General features: G+C 44.6%; 1 protein-coding gene across 1 annotated transcript in view; it reads left to right on the top strand.

The window, feature by feature from the left end:
• Window positions 1-489: 489 nt before the first annotated feature.
• Window positions 490-19,353, top strand: part of tai (basic helix-loop-helix family member taiman) — a 316,899-nt gene continuing 298,035 nt past the window's right edge. The window contains exon 1 of the mRNA XM_071598061.1: window positions 490-1,282. Coding sequence (XP_071454162.1) covers window positions 1,230-1,282 — 53 coding nt within the window. The 5' untranslated portion in view covers window positions 490-1,229. The remainder of the gene's footprint in view (window positions 1,283-19,353) is intronic.

Here is a 19,353-nt window from a genome sequence, read left to right as displayed (position 1 = left end):
AGCTACGAAGAACTCGGCGTTCTTCCCCGAGACGAATTTTCGTGGTTGAAAAGTGGAGGTTTTCAAGATGCTCGTGGGTCGTGGTCCTCTTAGGGTCTCGCCCAGTGGGACGGTCTCGCTGGTTTTCGAGGAAGCCGGCTGAAGGGAGAAGCGAGTCGAAGGCGGTCGGTCGGTCGGTGGTGGCTGGTTCGGGATAGTTGAACAGAGCGCTGCGTGGCGTGCAAGACCATATAAAGGGAGAAGAAGTCTTTCAACAAGCAATACACCCGTTTTCAGTGTTCTAGGTTATATTCCTTCCCACACGTGCTTCCAATTCCGCTCGTGGATTTTATTACTCAGCGGTGTCATTGCCTTAGTAATTTTGTTTGTTGTCTTTAATCACGGTCCCAAAGGAAAAGTGTTACCAAAGCCGTGACTGGAGGACCCTTGTGTTCCGCGAAGGGAGCAAACTAGCGGACTCCAGCCCGTTCTGCTGGAGTAGTAGTAGTTTTGAGGGGAGGCGACCGACAGCTGAGGTCATTTGCGCCATAGGTGCTGGATTGTGTGCTGTTGTTACCAGGGGGGAGAGTGTGCGATTCCGTTGGTGTTCGCCTGGCGTTCGTGGATTATCATCTTACTCCTCCCGCCCAGTCCTCACCAGTTCCTGGATACTCGAATCGTGCCCAAATATTCTCGAGGAGTCCTTGAAAAGTCTCTCTCCCTCTCTCTCTCTATACGCTTATCTCCCTCCGTTATTTTCTGTCCCGCGAGCGTTTCGTGTCGTGTGTGGTCTTTTCCCACTCTCTTCTCCACCTCTTGACCGCTTGCTTAATACTGTTCCAACCTCAGAAGAAGCAGTGAGGGAAAAAAGAGAGTGGATAATGTGTGCTGGCTACAGCAAACTTACTTCTCCTGTTTCGTCGGATATTCCTCACCATAGTGTGTTTGTGTGATCAGTGCGAAGTGTTGAAAGCATTCAAGAATTAGTAAATTTATTCAAATAATAATATTATTTAATACCTGCTGTGTCCGATTTCTGAGCGGAAGTGATAAAATTTTTCTTCCGGTTGTGGTGTTGGTTCGAAGACCCGCCTCAGTGCAGCGCTGCGGTTTTATCTTCTTCCACTGGATTCCTGCGACCGTTCCTCTCCGCTCTTTTGTGTGGATCTTATTTTTTTGTTCCCGGAGTGGTTTTACTCGGGAGAGAGGTGGAAGGGGAGTTCTTCGCTTCGTGGGCCGATGGTCCACTAATGACATCAGCGATCCAGACGCCGTCACCCGTCGCCCAGGATGCTAGCCACGGGTAGGAACATGATGATGAATGTACATATATTTTCGTTTGTGCCGTGCTTTTTTTGCCTCCTGTTCTCCATTGAAAATATAGGTATGATTTCCGTCAGACTTATTCGCCCTTGCGAACTACATTCGTATTGGGATATTGAGGGGGGGGGGGAGAGGGAATGGATTTGGAAGTTTTCGGTGCGGAAAATATATAGCATTGCGTCATTCTTTCGTCTAGAATGGAGGATCATTATTCTCTCTCGAGAGAGAGATTTGTTTCGGTAGCATTTCCAACTCTGACAGCCGGCGGGGAGCCTCCGAAACTGGCTGACTGCGTTCGCTAGCGGTATCCTATCGGTTTTAGTGTACCGGGCGGGAGTAATCACAGGAAGTCTGCATTATTTTAATTCGGAATCCGTTCGGCATCATTTGAACCTGGTTCTTACCCTGGAGTTGAGCGAATCTTTTTGCGAAAAAAAGTGTAGACGTTGATATTCGCTCTCCTGGGTTAAAATAGAATTTTTGTGACATCGTTCGTGTACACGTATATAATTTCCGCAAGGATAGCCGTGGCGCATCATTATCTTGTACAGTCTTTAATACTGATGGTGATATTTGCATTTGTTCGCGCATTTGTCAAAGAGGTTTTAACCTGTGGAAGCGCTTTATTGTGATGCATCGATGGCAACATATGATAAGTGGTAGCCTTTTTAACTCTAGTGCGTAATTGAGAATTTTTTCGAGTGCCTTCTGCGTGTTTCTAAACGGGATAAATTAAACTTTGACAGCAAGGCGACATGGCACCCTTCCCTCCTGCCTAGCCAAAATAGACGAAATCAGTCTTTCCTCGGGCCGTTCAGAAGGGCAGTGAAGCCCGAAGAGTGATCATTCATGATGGGGACGTGGATTCATTTCAATATGGCGCATCACGCCGAAGTTTTGTTTTCGAGAGTTTATGGAGAGAGAGATAAAAATCCACTGTGGCATTATCCAATCGTATGTTTATTAGATAGGATGAGACTGCCCTTGTGGAGACAGACCTAGGGTTCAGGGGATCATAATAACATTGTTCGACCGCGGCAGGATCATGTTCGGGTAAAATTATCATTGTGTGTTTTCACCTCCCCTGCCACACACCCTGGCGGTGGCTTGCAGGGTGTGTGATATATATATTGCGTGTACAGGATCAAATACGAAACGGAAATGCGAGATTCCTCATACCTGCCCACACTCTTCTTACCTCGATGGTTGTTTCTTTTGTTAAAGAGCGGCATGCTCGCACGTAACGCGTCCCGATTAGCCGCACTTTCCCCTATTTTCTGACGTACCAACCTTCACTTAGAGTATCATTAATGAGCCGCGTGAGTGGTGGACTAGATTCGCTCGCTTGTCTCTCGGTTTGACCGCTCGGCTTTCAGGGTTACGAAACGGGTCCCTCCCCACTTCCCCCACCTTTGCCGGCCGGTTAGGCCGGGGTGGGGTGGAGTTGGGGAGAAGACAGCAGGCGTTAAGATTGTTTCGGCCCGCGCACCCTAAGTTCCAGCGTGCCGTAGTGGAGGGGGGGGGAGAAATGTTCTCGACGCCGGGTCGTTTTCGATGCGAGCCTTTTCTTCCTTAAGGTTTTGGAAACCCACCGAAATAGTTCTAGAGAATAGGAGAATGTTTCCACACCACCCCGTTAGCTCACAGGAATCAGGGGGGGGGGGGCGAAAGGTTTGGGGATGGAACTCGGAAGAGGCTGGTCTTATATTTTTTCGTCGGGGTGTGCTTGTAATCTCAGTCTCTCTCTGCCCCCCCCACCACCCCCCTCCCCCCCACGAGAAAGCCGAGCTTTGTGTAGCCGTGGTGTCTGCCATGGTGCGTGCCCACCTGTAGGAGGTTGCGCATAAGTAGCGAGTGGCCGAGGGAGTGTTTTTGGGAGATTATGGGGCGGGTATGGGGGGGGATGGGTGAGACGAGGCGGGGCGTCCGAGTGAAAGACGAGTTTTGATTGATGATGAGCGGGGGGGGGGGGCAGCAGCTAGCACCAAGGGCGATGAATTGGTGTGCGCTGGCCGTGTGAGTGTGTCTACTTAGTGCGGTGTTGCCATATTCGCGTCGGATGTACAGGGAAGTTTGTGGGGGAGGCGACATTATTACGAGTGGCGCACCGTGTGCTCTTAAAACATAAATTCTCTTAGTGATTGAGCGAGGAGGGGAAATCTTTACGTACGCGTGCATTGAAAAATAAGGCTTTTTTACAGCACACAGGCGTTCTTTGCTTCCTTCCTTGCTAAGGTAATACTCACGAGGGTCTCGGGTTTAGTTGCCGCCAATGTTCCTGACACCATGTTCTTTAACAATGTCAACAGTCGTTCGCCCCGCGCATATCAGCTTCATTAAGGCCACATTCATTCGCTCAAATCGCTCTTTATTGTCCTGCGCAATCAGATATCACGTTCCATCTTTTGTCTTGCACTCCGTCTTTAATATTTTCTTGCTCCTGCGACATTAATGGGTTCAGGTAAATCCCGAACTAAAGAAATCACAGTTTTTCGTTTATCCCCCTTGCTAATTCCTTTGCCCCGTGTTACAGATTCACAACGTTCCTATGGACTTACCATTTGCCGTGTGTGTTGTTGTTGCTTCCATAATTAAGGCTGTTTCATTGTGGCAATCATCACTTGCGTGGCGTTTGCGTTCATTCATTTTGTTGGGATGGCTGAGCCTACGTTAACGTCTTTAGAGTTACCTCGAGTGTAGTACATGGCAAAAGATATTAATAGTACATGAGGCGTTAGAGTATGCAATTGTGGATGACTGTGATGTGTTCAGCAATAGGAATTATTGATGATACTGAGGTTTTTCGAGGAATCGTTCTCGGGGTGACCTTGGTGTCGTTTTGATTTCAAATTATGAGAGGTATTTTTAAAGCTATCACAGGTGGAGTGTATTTCTATCATTTTTTCGGCGTTATTTGAAGTGATCTGTAGGGAGGTTGTTTTATTGTTATTAATTTCTTTCATTATCTTTTTTCGGATCGAGCCGAAGTAATGAGTGTGCAATTTTAAACGTGGCATGACAAATGTCTTATGTATAAATTCTTCTTTTGATTTCTTATTACATTTTCTCCCAACTCGTCTCGCAACGTTGAGTTTCTCTAAGGCAACCTCGCAAAATCTTCCACCATGTAACCCGTGAAAGTATGGTATACACTTGTTTGAATACCTCCTGCTTGTTTTGCGTTAAGTGTGCGATCTAGTCTTGGGTAGTATTTCATATGAAAATTGGCGAGTGAGCGAGGATGTTGAAGGGCAAATTTGCGAATAAAACGGAAGATTTTGCGTGGAGAGAGTCGACGACGAGGACCCTGGGTGACAGGTTGCGTGCTGAACTGAAGTGGGCTCTTAAATTCAGGGCGTATTTTTTTTGTAAAGCTCCGAAACTTGGTCCTCGAGGCAAGATGTTGAGTCCAGAATGTGGAGGGATTCGAGGTATAAGTGTGGAGTGAAATGAGACAGAGAAAAATGAACGGAAAGAGAATGAAAAAGAACGGAATACGAACGATGAAGTGTTTTAAGCTTTTTAGGGGGAAAGGGGAGAAAAGTGAGGATGACTGAAGAAATGAACTCATAAGAGATTGAGTAGGCAGGGTAGGAATTTTAAAGATTGGGAATTCTTATGACGGAAATACTGGAGGTGGTCGAGTACTTGGATTTATGCTAGTGATTTGTTGCGAATTAGGGCGTAACTGTCATGTCAGGCGGGGTGTTATGCAATAAGTTTATGAGTGTGAATATTTCTTGGGATGATCGAAAAACCTGTCTAGCCTACTGCTAATATTAATGAATATTTGCTGGAAGCACAGATACCCTTTGACGCCCAAGAGAGCCGAAGTATGTGCTGGCCTCATAATGGATAGTACGCAAGGTCGTGTCCCGCATTGCCCTATATCTTGATCAAAGAGAACCTTTGTGGCTCGCATTCTTTATATTTCGTAGTGTCGGAGTCGTATCGGAGACTTGGTGTCCGTATTGCCCTATCGCTCTTGTCTCGCTACCGATGAAAAACACTTATCAGCCTCCCCCACCCCACCCCTTCCTCCCCTTTTAGAACTCTCTTGAAGTCACGCCGAAATACCTATTTCTCCTCGCACCGTGACCGAGGGAGAGATAAAAGTCGAGCATTGCACGCCTCTCCCAGTACTGACGGGCGCTTGATATTTCGCTTGCTTGCGTACTAATGTTGGATGGCTGCACGGAGTTTTTGGATTGCCACTTCGGAAGACAAATTGATTTTATTTAGTGGACGGTTAGAGCGTTTGGGGCCCCTTTGCCTTTCACGGTTTATGAAATGGAACGCCTCAGCTGCGTGATGGATCTCGGAAATTTGAATTTGCTGGGAATCGCGTAATTTGTCATTTGTCGCGTGTTTTTTTATGAGGACTACCTCGCGATCGGTGCACTTTGCGTTGAAAATCAATGTGTTTATTGCGTGACGGAGTGAACAAGACACGTTGTGATAAACAACTGAGTGTCGGTTACTCTCGCTTTTTTCATTATTCCGTAACGGTTTCATTGCTTTGGCAGTATCTTATTGCAATTACATTTTTGTCGATGTAAATATGTGTAAGACAAATTCGTGTTAGCGGATTTTTCAAGGGTGGTGGCCATCTCGCCGACATTCGGTTCCAGTGATACGTAACATGTCTTTCAACTTATTTGCTTGAAATATTTGTTCAATTAACGGCTTTGTGGCATAGCACGAAAACAAACGTTGGTGTTTTAGTACTTGTTGTGTGGTGACAATTGCTATTTTATTGGTGTTTCTACTCGATGAAACCAAGTTCGAGAAATCATTCTCGAAGTTTCTTTTAGCCGAGTTCCGTTTTGGCGTAGCGCACTCGTGCGTTCAAATCGATTAAGGTGACTTGAAGCAATGAGCGAGTCTGTTTCGATATGAATTGAACACTTTTCAAAGGAATTACCGTTTCGCCAAGGCTCGTTACGGACGAACTGGAAGCTTTGCATAGGTATGCCTTGTTTTGGGATGAAGAGATGCACAATTTGCGATAAATCCAATTATAATTACTCTGGTGATATACCACCGCCTGCCACAAGCCGAACAGGTGGCTTTTAGGGGACTTTCAACATTATGTTTTGAGTCACGTCACGTGTGAACCTAATGTTGTTGTGATGCTATGGTCACCGCGAACTCTCTTCTGATTTAAATGGCGAAATGGTGGTTTTCCTGCAGAATTTTATACCTAATGAGGCAGACGTAAATAACATGGCAATGCACTTAAATTACGCACACAGAGACATGTCCAGGGGCAGCATCGTGACGAATTTGGAGGATATGGGGATATTTAGATATTGTTCCGAGGTCGACCTTCAGCTCAAATGCCCTTTTGACTTGGGAAATGTGTCGATTTTTTAGGTCTTTACCAATCGATTGCCGGTTGGCTTTTTCGGTTAAGGTGTATGCCAAGTGGAGGTTATTTATTTTTTTAAATCTTGTAGAAGTCGTGACCTCCCCGGTCTCTCTCTCTCTCTCACACTTTGGCCTAATTCCTTATCTAATCTCTCGGTATGAATAAAAATATGACGAAGGCACGGTTGTTGGGCCGTTTAAACTAAGCGTTTCGGAATAATATACCCTGCCTCACCTCTTGTCCCACCCTTTCCCGTTCCCAGAGACCCACCACCGGCATCGGGTGCCAGCTGTTTTATGCCCTTCATTCACCGCACCCCGTTTACTACGAGCAATTGCGGTGGTTAAATATGCGCGGATTTCGTGATCGGTTGGCGGGGTGTGGGGGAGGGCGGGGAAGAGAGACTCCTTTTTCCCCGTCCGCCCCGGGGGTTTCTGCGGAATAGGAAAACGTTGCGAAGTGGGGAACACACGAAATGGATTATCTGACGTGGAGAGTTTATTTCTCTCTCTCTCTTTCTCTATCTTCTCCTTCCGTCCCCTTTTTCCACTGCTGACCCAGTTAGGCCGTTCCTTCCTTCCTCACCACAACCCCCCCCCCTTTGCTCTCCCGTCTCCTTGACTAAAATAATCTCATTTCGGAGTCGGCACATAAAAGCCTCGTCCTCTTCCAGTCCTGGATTCGTTCAGCGCCGTCCCACTCTTTTCTCCTCTCTGCCCCCTCCCTGCCAAGACGTCCCGCCGGCCCCACGTCTCGGCGTCTTCCCCCCCCGGCGCGTCCCCTCTCGCGGGGACCGCGCACGTCTTCTGCGATGTAGGAAACCTCTCCCGCTCTAACGAGTGTCTGCGTTTGAACACTTTCACACCATGGATCTTTAAGAGTTGACCACGCTGCCTTGTACATAGAGTTGTTTACACAAGTCTGTGAGCGGTATTGTTCCCGCCCCCTCGTCAAGATCCCGCGCAGTTATTTCGATGTTAAGGAAAGTATGATTGGTTGCTCTGGGTGAATTGGATTTGTAGGAGAGAGATGTTTGTTTGGGGAAGTTTTATTCGGCGGTGTTTCAAGTCGACTTGGATCTTCACTGATTTGAGCTCAATAAAGGGTGGTACACGTGGACTAACTGCTAGCAGGTTGCCCTGGTTTTGGTTCCCTTCGGGGATCGATCGCCACTTGATGTGAAATTTTCGAACGTTTTCCCGTCCAGTCGGCCGACCTTGGTGATTTTATTTTAGGTCGATTCTTATCGATGAGTTTTCCCGATCTCATTCGATTTCATCGAACGTAAAATATGTAGAAGTACGTGTACACGTGACTATGTGCGAAAAATGTGGAAACATATTTGGAGGGTGTTTTATAAATGGAATGGTGTTGGAAATTCTCTCGCGTAGCATTTTAAGCCTTATTTCAAAAAAGGTAGAGTATATCCTTTAATGATGGAAGCGTTCCAAGGAGCAATTAGGTAACATTGTCGTTACAATTACGACTACGAGGGAATTGTGGCATGTTTGGTTGCATTGTTATCCGCGTTTCATTTCAACGGCTAATTGACCGCGACAATGATTTATTTGAGAGATTTTATATTTATTCTGCATGCCATTCAATTGGAGTGTAATTACTTAATAAGTAAGCTGAATTGTCGCTCGTCTGTGTGAGCAAATTAGCGCAAACATGGCGTAGGTTGTGTTGGGAATACTGGGCGATGGGACTTGTTTATCGCTCAGTCCGTCTACCGCACGTGCGAATATATATGTGGCGACTTAGAATTCAAGGCAATGACCTATTTGTGACATTATTGAGGACATTGCGGATTCTTGGCAACCGGAGTTGAGTTTTTTTTGTTTCCGCTTGTAACTTTGTTTTGCCGATTAAACGGAATCTCTTTATTTTAAGAGTACTTTGTGTTCTACGACTCTTTCTAAGCCGTGTTGCATAGGTTTAACGTATGTCTTTCGGGGTGGAGGAAGGAAGGGAGGAGATGAATATTTTACGCTTTAATAGGCCAATAGCGTGCGGCTTATGGATGAAAATTAGTCATTCACAGCTGCGAAACTTGGATTTAGGTCACCGTCGTCCAGCTCTTGTGTTCACTTTCTGCCAAGCGGAATCTGTTCTGTGGTTAGTTGATGTCCGCTCGCATGCAGTCTTGCCCCTTTTATATTAGTTGGTTTCCCAACTAATTTGTCGGCTTCCACTAAAAATACATTCGGAGGAGTGTGGCGGAGGGTGTCAAGGCACCAGACTTTAATGCGATATAGATACAGGTACGAGTGCGTACATAGTTGTAAATATATATAAATTTATACACTTAATGGGATACGTAAACGTAGGCACGTATACATACGTAATGGTTGGGTGTTGAATTATTTACAATCGAATAGCGATAATTATCGTTCACTGATTATGAGAAGGCTAGAACTAATGTAATTTATTAATCAGATTTCGGAAATTATCGATTTTATGACCGGCGTGTATTTCTTTCGAAATGTTGTTTTTCATGGAGAATTACGTTTTTTATTCCGGTGAGCGTGTGTTAACGCACAACGCCTTACCAATTTGAAAAACGCTGCCAGTATATGGGATCTTGATGAAATTGGATTGATTGCCGAATTACTTCGCTCGCAGCATATGCATCTTCGGCCAATAAACGTGTATTTATTAGTGACTACGAAGTCATTGTCGTTAACGTTAAGTATGAAAAAAAGAGGTCCGATGACACTTCCCTGGGGAACACCTGATGTAACTTCTGCTGCATTTGAGCTAACTCCATCTATCACTACTCTTTGAACCCGACCATTCAAAAAGTCTTAAATCATTTTTATCTATGCCATGTGCTTCTAGCTTTGCGGGCAGTTTACTATGATGTGCTTTGTCGAAGGCTTTCTTAAAATCCAGAAAAACCTCGTCCACTGGAACTTCGCTCTCTTCTGAAATAAGAATATCATGAACAAAAAGCCTTAGTTTTGTCTCGCAGGATCTACCTTTTCGGAAAACGTGCTGATTTTTCATTAGTAACTCGTGATTATCGAGGTGTCTCACGATCCAACTAGCAACTATATGTTCCATCATAAACTTGCACGAAATGGTTGTGAGGGAAATCCGTTAGTCCGCTTTAGCTCTTTCATTCGGCTAGCTAGTTTTTAAGTTCCATTCCCTTTTCTTTGTATGAGCTCGGGGCTAATGTAATATGTTTTGTCTCTACAATTGTCAGTTCGCCCATTGGTCACTGTGGTTTCAGATACGGATCTCGGCATGGGATTTTTCCCCCATTCCCCGCATGTATACATTCATTTCCAGTTCCCGCCGTCATCGGAGGCGAGCCTTACTCGACAATGTGACGCTAGTAGGGCTTCACTTTTTTTTATCCTCGTATCTCGCCGTCCAAGCTGACCCCCTCACCTCCCCCCCTGTCTCTCTCCGGAAAGGTTTCCTTCGCGGGGACGTTAACCGATGTTCTAAAGCAGTTATTAGTAGTTGTCTTTATACTTTTTTCCATCCCCAGTGGTAGTATGGATCCAGAGGTTTCTCATTTAAATGAAAGGACTGCGTTTGTCAACCGTCGTCTTTCCATTGTCCTCAAGCGATCTATTAGTCTTTTATTTCGCCTTTCAGTTATTGAGTGTGGCAAATGGGTTTTGGCTCAAAGGATTGTCAAGGGAGGGAACTGTACAAAGTTGGCAGTGTTTTCGGTAATAATTTGCTCCATGAATGTCCTTTGAAAAGATTGGTTCGAGTGAGACGGAAATTTTCTTCTGCTAGTATACAGTACTATATATAGTGCTAAACTATATATATATATATACGCACACATCCATTGATTGTAAGTGTTCATCAGAGACCCGGATCATAGTACGAAATGTTGATGTTTTGAAATCCATCTATTCATGATGAAGAATTTTGTCTCAATAGTGGGGTGTGTAATCACCTCCTGCCATACACCGTCCTACCGAGTTATTCTGATTTCTAATCGGTCCTGGTAAAAATGGCCTTCTACATATCTATGTTCTATTCTTCTCTTTCTCTGTAATTTTATTGGCATTATCTCTCGGAGCGTAGAACGATGAGGGTAATAATACGTTTTCTGCAATATTGCTAAAGAGACATCCTTTCAATGTATGCAAGAGGTTTGATCTGTAATGTAACCTTCGCTCCTAGAGCGTTACCCAACCTAGTTCCTCAAATTATTTCCTGTACTAACAACGTTTTATAAATTTAGATCCTCCATGCTACATGCGATCCAATTCGTTAATTAATCCAACTTCATGAGGATCTCATAATCTAGCAGTATTCGAGTATTATTCAAAATGAGGCCTAATCAACTATAGATAACATCGCTCTTTAAACCTTTTTGTCCCGTCTATGCCCTGTGAGGTAAATGAAAAGCAGTAGACTGTATGTGAAGGAGCGATCTCGTGTGTTTTTTTTTATTAAGAAGCGCGGTGGTCACCAGAAACCAACCTTAAACCCGTAATACCTTTTTGTGGGAAATCGATTGCACTTAATATATTTCGGTGCCGAGATCCGAATCTTCAATGCGATCACACTTTTCTGATTCCTGCGAAATGGCATTGACCTAGTTTTAAGGGTCAAATGTGTGTTTGGTCATGAAGTCGTTCGGTTGTCGCAATGCAACCTCTGTACCGGTTCTACTCGGTGAAATTTAACCCTTCTCCTCCCTCAAAAGTGGCCAAAGGAATAAATGCGATGATTGCTCACGCGCGGGATTTGATTGCGTGTTTGACGAATATTGGGACCTTCGTGCGAAGATCCATTTTGCATTTTAGGTCTTGTCAAGGCTTTCCATACGTTGCTGTTTATATCACCTCCATTTTTGAAAGAGATTTCCTGAAAATGGCCGTCCGTACTCGCCATTTTGGATGTGTTTTCAATCCTTTGATATAACCTTTCTACACACCCTTAACTATAGGGTGTCATGTGATAACAAACATGCAATTTAGAACGAAGTGGTTCGAACGCGCCAATATTTCGCGTTGCTCGCGATTCCCAATAATTTGCGAACTTTTTTTTTCCAAGGGAGATAGAATTATTCAACGGCATGTGGCCATTAAAGAAATTTGGACGTGAGGTCATCCAGTCAAATAAGAGGGCACACTGGAGCAGTGGCGGTACTTGAAAAATAAGCGTACATAGTTTTTTTGGATGGATCGATAATATGATGTAAACTCGGGCATGGCTTACAACAATACCTTGTAGAATATATATATATATATATATATATATATATATATATATATATATATATATATATAAAAAATATCTTCGAAATGGAACGCTCTTCGGCGACACACAAATATATAAAAAACACAGATGTAGATTTTTAGAATATAGAGACACAAAGAAAGGACACTCACAATTTGTTATTTTACGTTTCGACAGCACGGCTGTCGTCTTCAGATGACAGCCGTGCTGTCGGGCTTTCAGTGATTCTGAAGACGACAGCCGTGCTGTCGAAACGTAAAATAACAAATTGTGAGTGTCCTTTCTTTGTGTCTCTATATTCTAAAAATCTACATCTGTGTTTTTTATATATTTATATATATATATATATATATATATATATATATATATATATATATATACACACATATATATATACATATATATACGTATATATGCATGTATACATACAAGTACAGCTTGGTTATATTATAATTAAGTTGGTGAATTTTCGGAGAGCCTCATCTGACCGAAGAGGTAGGTTGCACCATGCAACTGCAAGTATATAGAGTAGATTGGAAGATTTTTCAAGTTCACTTTCCCAATGCTAAGGAAAAGTGTGAAATATACCTTTTTTGGTTTTGTTTCTGGCGGAACTTTCTGAATGTTGTTACCAAAGATAACAATACCAATTTGTTTCGCGTGCTCTGAGTTTCATTCACCTTTGCACTCATTCAGTGTGGTCAGCATTGGTGTCCAACAGGCTCTTAAAGATTTTTTTAATGGTCAGATATATGTGAATAGGTTTCATTTGTGCGTATTTGTCACAGTTTTGCGCTTATAGCTGTCAGGCATCTTAATGATGCTTAAGGCTACTTCGTATGCGCCCAGGCATCCCCGATTTTGCACTAACAAAGTGTGTTATACCGAGGGTTTGACGTTTTTGCCTTTCATTTGGACACTGGATAATTTGCTATCTCGACATCCCCCCCTCTTTCTCTCTGTGTCTCGCTCGATTTTGACGCCGCGACGACAAGTGCGGCACTCTCCTCGATCACGTTGAGTTGGTTTTCAACAGCTGCGACCTCCTCGGCGTCCGTATGTACGAATACCGATGTGGCGACAGACGCCCCTAACTTACCGCCTTTAATGACCGCTTTATATTCCCTTGGGTTGGGGATGTTGCCATGGAAATTTCATGACGACATTCTGGTTTTGCTCGAATCGGAGCAAGTTTTGGGATGGGCCCCGATGGTGAGGAGGAAGTAAGAGGGGCTAACAGGTAACAGGTCTTCCTGGGAGTCGGATCTCCGTCGAGGGAGAGCGAAAGTGTGATGATGCATTAGAAACTCGGCAACGCCGCAAATGTGTACAGTGTTGCGTCACTGTTGTCGTGACGTCACACGCCTTTGGGGGGGTGGCTTCCATAATGTTTTCTTCTTTTTACTGACGACATCATGTTTTTCCCTAAATTAAATAAATGTCCGGTTGCCGGTGACTTTCTCGCGGTTTCGAATGCTGATGCACCAGACAAAACAAAGGTGGGAGATCGGGGGGTTTAAAATTTAAGCCTGACGTCATTCCGAACTTCATGCGTGTAGAATCCTCATGCATAAATATGGACGTAAAGCATTGTGCCGTCATAGAAATTCATGATGTCTTTCGACTCGATCCAAGTTGACTAAATTTTCCTGTGAATGCGTCATGAATTCTTACGCCTTAATCGTGGGCGTCATACTTGAATGATTTGTATTTATATAATAGATTAAATCGTGTTTGCGATCTTCTCGTTTCCATAATCTCCCAACCTAGGCTATTTAATAATAATTGCTTTCCTACCAATACCCTTGGTCGTACTGGGTTATCCCTGTGGTGTTTAAAAGACAATGTAGGGGGTCGTAGATTTTACAATATTAATCAGTATTCCTCACCTAGTAATTTGTTCAAAACTCCTAAGTTTCGGAGGAATATAGACGAATCGACGTGTGGCCACGATCTGCCTGCGTCGATCCATAACCTGCCTTAAATGGTAGACTAACGAATATATGTGTGTATATACCTTGTGTGTGTGTTATATATATATATATATATATATATATATATATATATCCACATATATTTGTATAAAACATTCATACTCACAAATACGTATGTATACTAGTATGTGTAATGAAATTTCAAGAGGTACGATTGATGTCAGGTTTTATTTCTTGTTTCAATATTTTAATTGCCTGTCCACCGTATGTTTGTATATGTACATGCATGTTCGTGCACATAAAACATCGCTCCGGTCTGTTTTCAACGTGAGAGCTATGGGTCCTCCCTTTGTCCATCGTACACCTCCGAGGGTCAACTATAATGCTTTCATAATTATTTCTCTCGCCGTCGGCTACGTAGCTTCTCTCGTCACGTGTTTTCTCGCGAGAAATCGCGGCCCCATTGTCTCTCTCCCTCCGTCGCTCCCCCTCTCTGCCTCCATTTCGGTTTGTCTGTGTTTTTTTTTTCTTTCGCTCGCATGCCCCCAGGGGCGGCGGAGGGGTGGGGGTTGGCGGCGTGGACGTGAAATTAAAGCGAGAGCGATTCGGGCGTTAAGGGCGGAGCTGCGGATTGCAAAACCACCACCGCGCCGGATTTCGTTATTACCTCCAATCCCCCTCCTCTTTCCCCTCCCCTCTGTGGGGCGGGGCGCAGGCAGTGGTGGGGCTGTCGCGCGCCCGAACACGGCAGGAGTTATTCCCGCCTCCCCCCACTCCCTCTCGAGGGCGTGTGTCATTTGGGATGCTAAGGGACCCGGAGCAAAACGATCTCGTCGTTTGCATTAGTGACACTCATGTGTGACCTGGAAAGTCGTGGGAAGTTCGCGGGGTGTGCCTTGCATGAGTTCCTGAGGTGCCGTTTTCCAGAGAAGTACGACTTGGTTGTGATCATTCCAATACGCTAGGCACTCCGAGGAACTGTTCATGGATGCCGTACGCTTCCATTTTTTAATGGGACTCCAGTGTTATTTTGGTCGTTCGCTGTCGGTGAGTGTCCCGTAAATAAATAAAATTGTGATATCTTTTCGATATCTTTAAGAGTTACGTCAATACATTTTTTGAAAAATTTTGTTTTTTGAAATTTTGTTCAATTATGCCAAATGTGATAGCCTCGTATGGAATGATGATCGACATGAACAACACAGAGGTAATGATGTTTTAATGGGAGACTCATATATACATACGTAAAAATCTATAAGTTGGCCAAGTAAAACTTTAAATTAGGAGGGCATAAACGAAAGCAGTCGGAACAGTTTAACTATCTCGCGAGTGTTTTGGACCACGATGGCCAAAGTAGTAGGGGCGTAATGAGACTTGTGATAGGGAATCAATCTTTCAGGAAGATTAGGGAGTTGATGACAGGGACAGTATGGGAAGGAGAAAGAACTTATCAAAACTTATACATAAGCGGCGTGGTTTTGTACGGCACGGAAACATTACCGCCGCAGGAAGATAATAATCATAGATTGGAGGTTTTTGGCATGTTGATATGGAGAAGGTGAAATGCACCGGAAGGAAAACAAACAAGGAACGGCTAGGCGTGGTGGGGGAGGAATAGGATAGCTATTTTGGAAGGAATTAAGGGAGGAAGAAAGGATGCGGAATTAAAGATTGGCATATTTTAGTGTCGGAGGTTAGGTCGTGGTTCGGAGGATAGGCAAAGAAACTTACTGCTCTTCAATAACATTTTAATTTCAAAACATTCCTTGAACGGTAGGATACCGATATTAATAAAGTTTTAGTCACCTCGGACGCCCCACTCTGCCTTCTGTTCACGATGTACAGAGTATACGGAAGGCATGACGCATTTTTAGTGTGTATTAACTGTTTTTCGGACCATAAATTGTAATTAAAATTCGTAAGTAATCGATTTAGTCCACATGTATGGATTGTTTGACCTGAAGAATTTTTAATCCTCAATTAGGCTAGTTAATCATTTCGCCCTTTAATACTAATATAGGGCCTTATTATAACTCTTTGAGTGTTTCTCCCCTTATTTTATGCAGATCGAGCTGCAGGCTGCATGCATACGTAATTCCTATACTCCAAGTATCTGACCCTCCCCCTCATCTCTCACTCCCTCTGTCGCTCGTCGGCCTGTGTACACACATTCACTGCCCACCTCCGAAAACAACGCCTCGGCCGTGACAGCGCTCACAAGACCCCTGGCGCCTTGAAATAATCACGTACGCCCAGGCACACAGAAATACCATCGAACCAGGGGGACGACGCCTCTCTGCAATTAAGCTTTTACGCTATGCACACGACTACGACCTATACCCCTGAGCGCGCGAAAAGGGGAAGGCAAGTCGGCGTTCAGAACGAGTCCTACTCCTCCTACCATTGCCGAGTCAAAGCCGCTACCCCCTCCGGAGGGGAAGGGGAAGGGAGGGATGAAATGGAGCCACAGATCCGCCTCCCTTCCCAACCCCCCTCAGTTCCCAGTCAGTTCCACCCCCCACCCAGTTTCCCCCCTCCCTTAACCGTCCGAACTGCTCGTGGGGCAAGTAAGTACCCACACATGTACACGCACACACACATTCTCGCGCTGCATACCTCGCGTGCCCCCCCTCCTCCCCCCCCACGGGCTGGATAACGCCGTCCTCGCCGAGGAGGGGGAAGGGTGAGGGGAGAGGGAGGGATCTAAGTAACGGAATCGAGTCTTAAAAGCGTCCTCGGTCACCCTCGCGACACGTCCGAGGGACCGGCCGCGGCACAACATCTCTTGTGTCGGGGAATGGCTAAGATTACGACAGTGATGTAGGCGGAGGAAGGGTAGCATTAATATATTACAGCTCTGGAATTTGCGATATGACGATAATGTTCAAATTGCCCTTTAAGTTTTTTTGGCAATATCTCAAGCTTCTTCGAATTTCTCTGTTAGGAGTTCGTGTGAGACTACTCTTCGAACCACGAGTTCCGTTTTAAGGCGTCCGGGAGATCAGGAAATGAACGGTTGATGCTGGCGAAAGCATGGCGATAGAGAGAGAGGTAGAAGATCGTGTGGCCTATCCGTGCCCCTCCGACCTTTCTGTGTCATTCACGCAACTTTTTTGTTTCCTTTCCCTAATTCGAATCCCGTTATTCTATTCTGGATACTTTTTTCCGCTGATTCTTTCGCTGTTCTATACGAAAAAGCATTTTTGTTGAGGTTGTTGAGTGTGTTGCGTGTGTGATCTCTACCCCCACCAGTACGAATGTATTATTTTGGATTGGATAGAAAAAAACGTGATGAATCCGGCGATATCATCTGCTGTTTATGCATGGCATGATGGTGGTGAAATCGCGAATAGGTCTTTTCTTTTGAATCTCAAGGATTGTGGCAAGCATTTTAACTCTGTATAAATTTCCGGGACGAGCGAGTCTCCCGGGGATGTTTTCTTTAATGTTTTTTAATGCGCCTCGTATTCAGGGCCAAGGGGTGAGTTTTTTCAATGATCTTCGACCGGCCGTCTTCACTAAAACATTCAAGCAAGCTGTGAGTTTTGGTTTTTGATTTCAAGGAACCAGAATGTGTTTTATCGGCAGGAAAGGAACGTTAAAAATCGTCAAGGTGATTTAATATTGTCGTTAGCAGTCTCCTCGCATCGAAATGTTATAAAGATTTCTTCTCTCGCTCCATGGCTCGAGATTGCTGTGTCATTCGTAAAGATGATTCAGAGGTGGTCTTTTGTTTTAATCATTCCGATTCTTCGTCTTATCTCGCTCTAATCGGTTCTAAATCCCGATGATAGGGAGGGAGGACCACCGCAAGTCTTGGCGAGATGGTTTATCCCACTCTCGTAACTTGGCTAATTAACCCCCAAATTCCTTGCGCTTCATCCCCCTACTCCCCTTCCGCTATGCTGATCGCGAAAAATAGAATATTTTTATAATTTAAGATAAAGGAGAGATTTTTTTAGCGCAGTATTTGTCTTTTCCTACCTAGCAATTTTGGGTTTATAATCGCCCGGTCTAATCTGTGAGTTTTCTTCTCGTTATCCTCTATGTCTGGAGAGAGGAGTTACAGTTTTCTCGGGAGTGGCCGTCGGGACCTTTGACGCCATCCTCTCTTTTCTCCTCCTCGCCCCGTCCCCTCCCAACAGGTTTGGTAATTTGGGAATCCTTAATTGGACGATTCTCTCTCGACCCATCTCTGGTCAACCAGCCTGCGAGCGGTCACGGTTGAGTTCCCGTGCTTCGGCCGTCCCGAAGAACTTTTGGTTGCGTCCTCGATGGTTTCATTTCCTTCCGACTGCTGTGCGGGTCCGGGGATGGTTGGTGTCCTCCGACGTGGAAGCAACGGAACTCGCGTCCACGTCGGAGGACATCAGTTCCACCCAACCCCCAAAAAATCTCAACGCGTGGTTAGTGCGTGGGGTGATAGAAACAGAACCCTCAAGTGCGGATTGGAGAGGGATGGTCGATCAGCGGGAAATAATTCGATTCGTTCGTGTCGCCTTGACGAATCTTTCGTCCTTGAATTATCGAAATCCCTGGATCGATTTTGTTTTGTTTCGATTGATGCGTGCGCCGAGTCGCCAATGAGAATGTTTTTGCCGACTTCAGAACAAATGCTTTGCCGGCAGTGGTGTATAGTGTACCAATCCAGAGATCGCGACTTTGATTCCCTCATAGGGTGGTTTTCCTCCTCATAATGTTTCATTGGGTTTCTCTATTGAATGGCCTTATTTTGTTTAAAATGTTTAAAAAGAAGGTAGAAGACGAACGTTTTGAAATAGCTGTGAAGTAAATAAGAATGGTTGAAGTGGATTGCAGTTGCTCTTAAGTCTGTTCTCTGATGCGAGAGGGTGAGTGGGGATTTTTGGTGACATGGGTATGGATGAAAATGAACAACATTAGTAGGACTGAGAGGAAAACAAACGACGAAAATTTTGAATGCGTGGCGGGCGATGAGGGGAATTTGGCGAGGGATATCCGAAGGAGGTAGAAAAGGTGGGTGGGGGAAATATGGAGAGGTAGTTGGTTGTTAATGGCCGTGAGAGAGGGGAGAAGTTTTAGGATAAGCGGGATCAGAGAAGGAAGGCTTTTCAGGCATGAAGGCAATATGACGAAAAGGAGGAAATAATATATGTAAAACGAAAGGTGAATACGCGTGAAACATTGGCCATGGTAATTGTTAGGAACCATCAAAAACCTTCAAAAGGTAGGTTACACTTAATAATTTTGCTTTGGCAATTGAAGTAGCCTCATTAAAGCTTGCATACGCAATAGTCTCGCCAAGTTGACCATAGTTCGAGCATCTGAAGTGTTGTGGTGGTACGCTGCGGTCTCATTGGAGTATCATTGGATCTGTCTGTGAAAGAGAGCTATTCTTGCGTTAAGGCTCGAGTGCTGCCTTCATATTTAGCTTTGCAATTGAAATATTCCTCTTACATTCTGACAAACGTCATACGTCTTTGGTGTTAATTCATTCGCGTGTTAAATATGTTGAATGTATGGGAACATGCACACGCTTAGGCGTAG

This window comes from Hetaerina americana, unplaced genomic scaffold, assembly GCF_022747635.1.
Source record: "Hetaerina americana unplaced genomic scaffold, ioHetAmer1.1.p SCAF_9, whole genome shotgun sequence".
NCBI classification, from domain to species: Eukaryota; Metazoa; Arthropoda; class Insecta; order Odonata; family Calopterygidae; genus Hetaerina; species Hetaerina americana.
The sequence above is the reverse complement of the archived record's forward strand: the minus strand, read 5'-3'. Positions and strand labels throughout refer to the sequence as shown.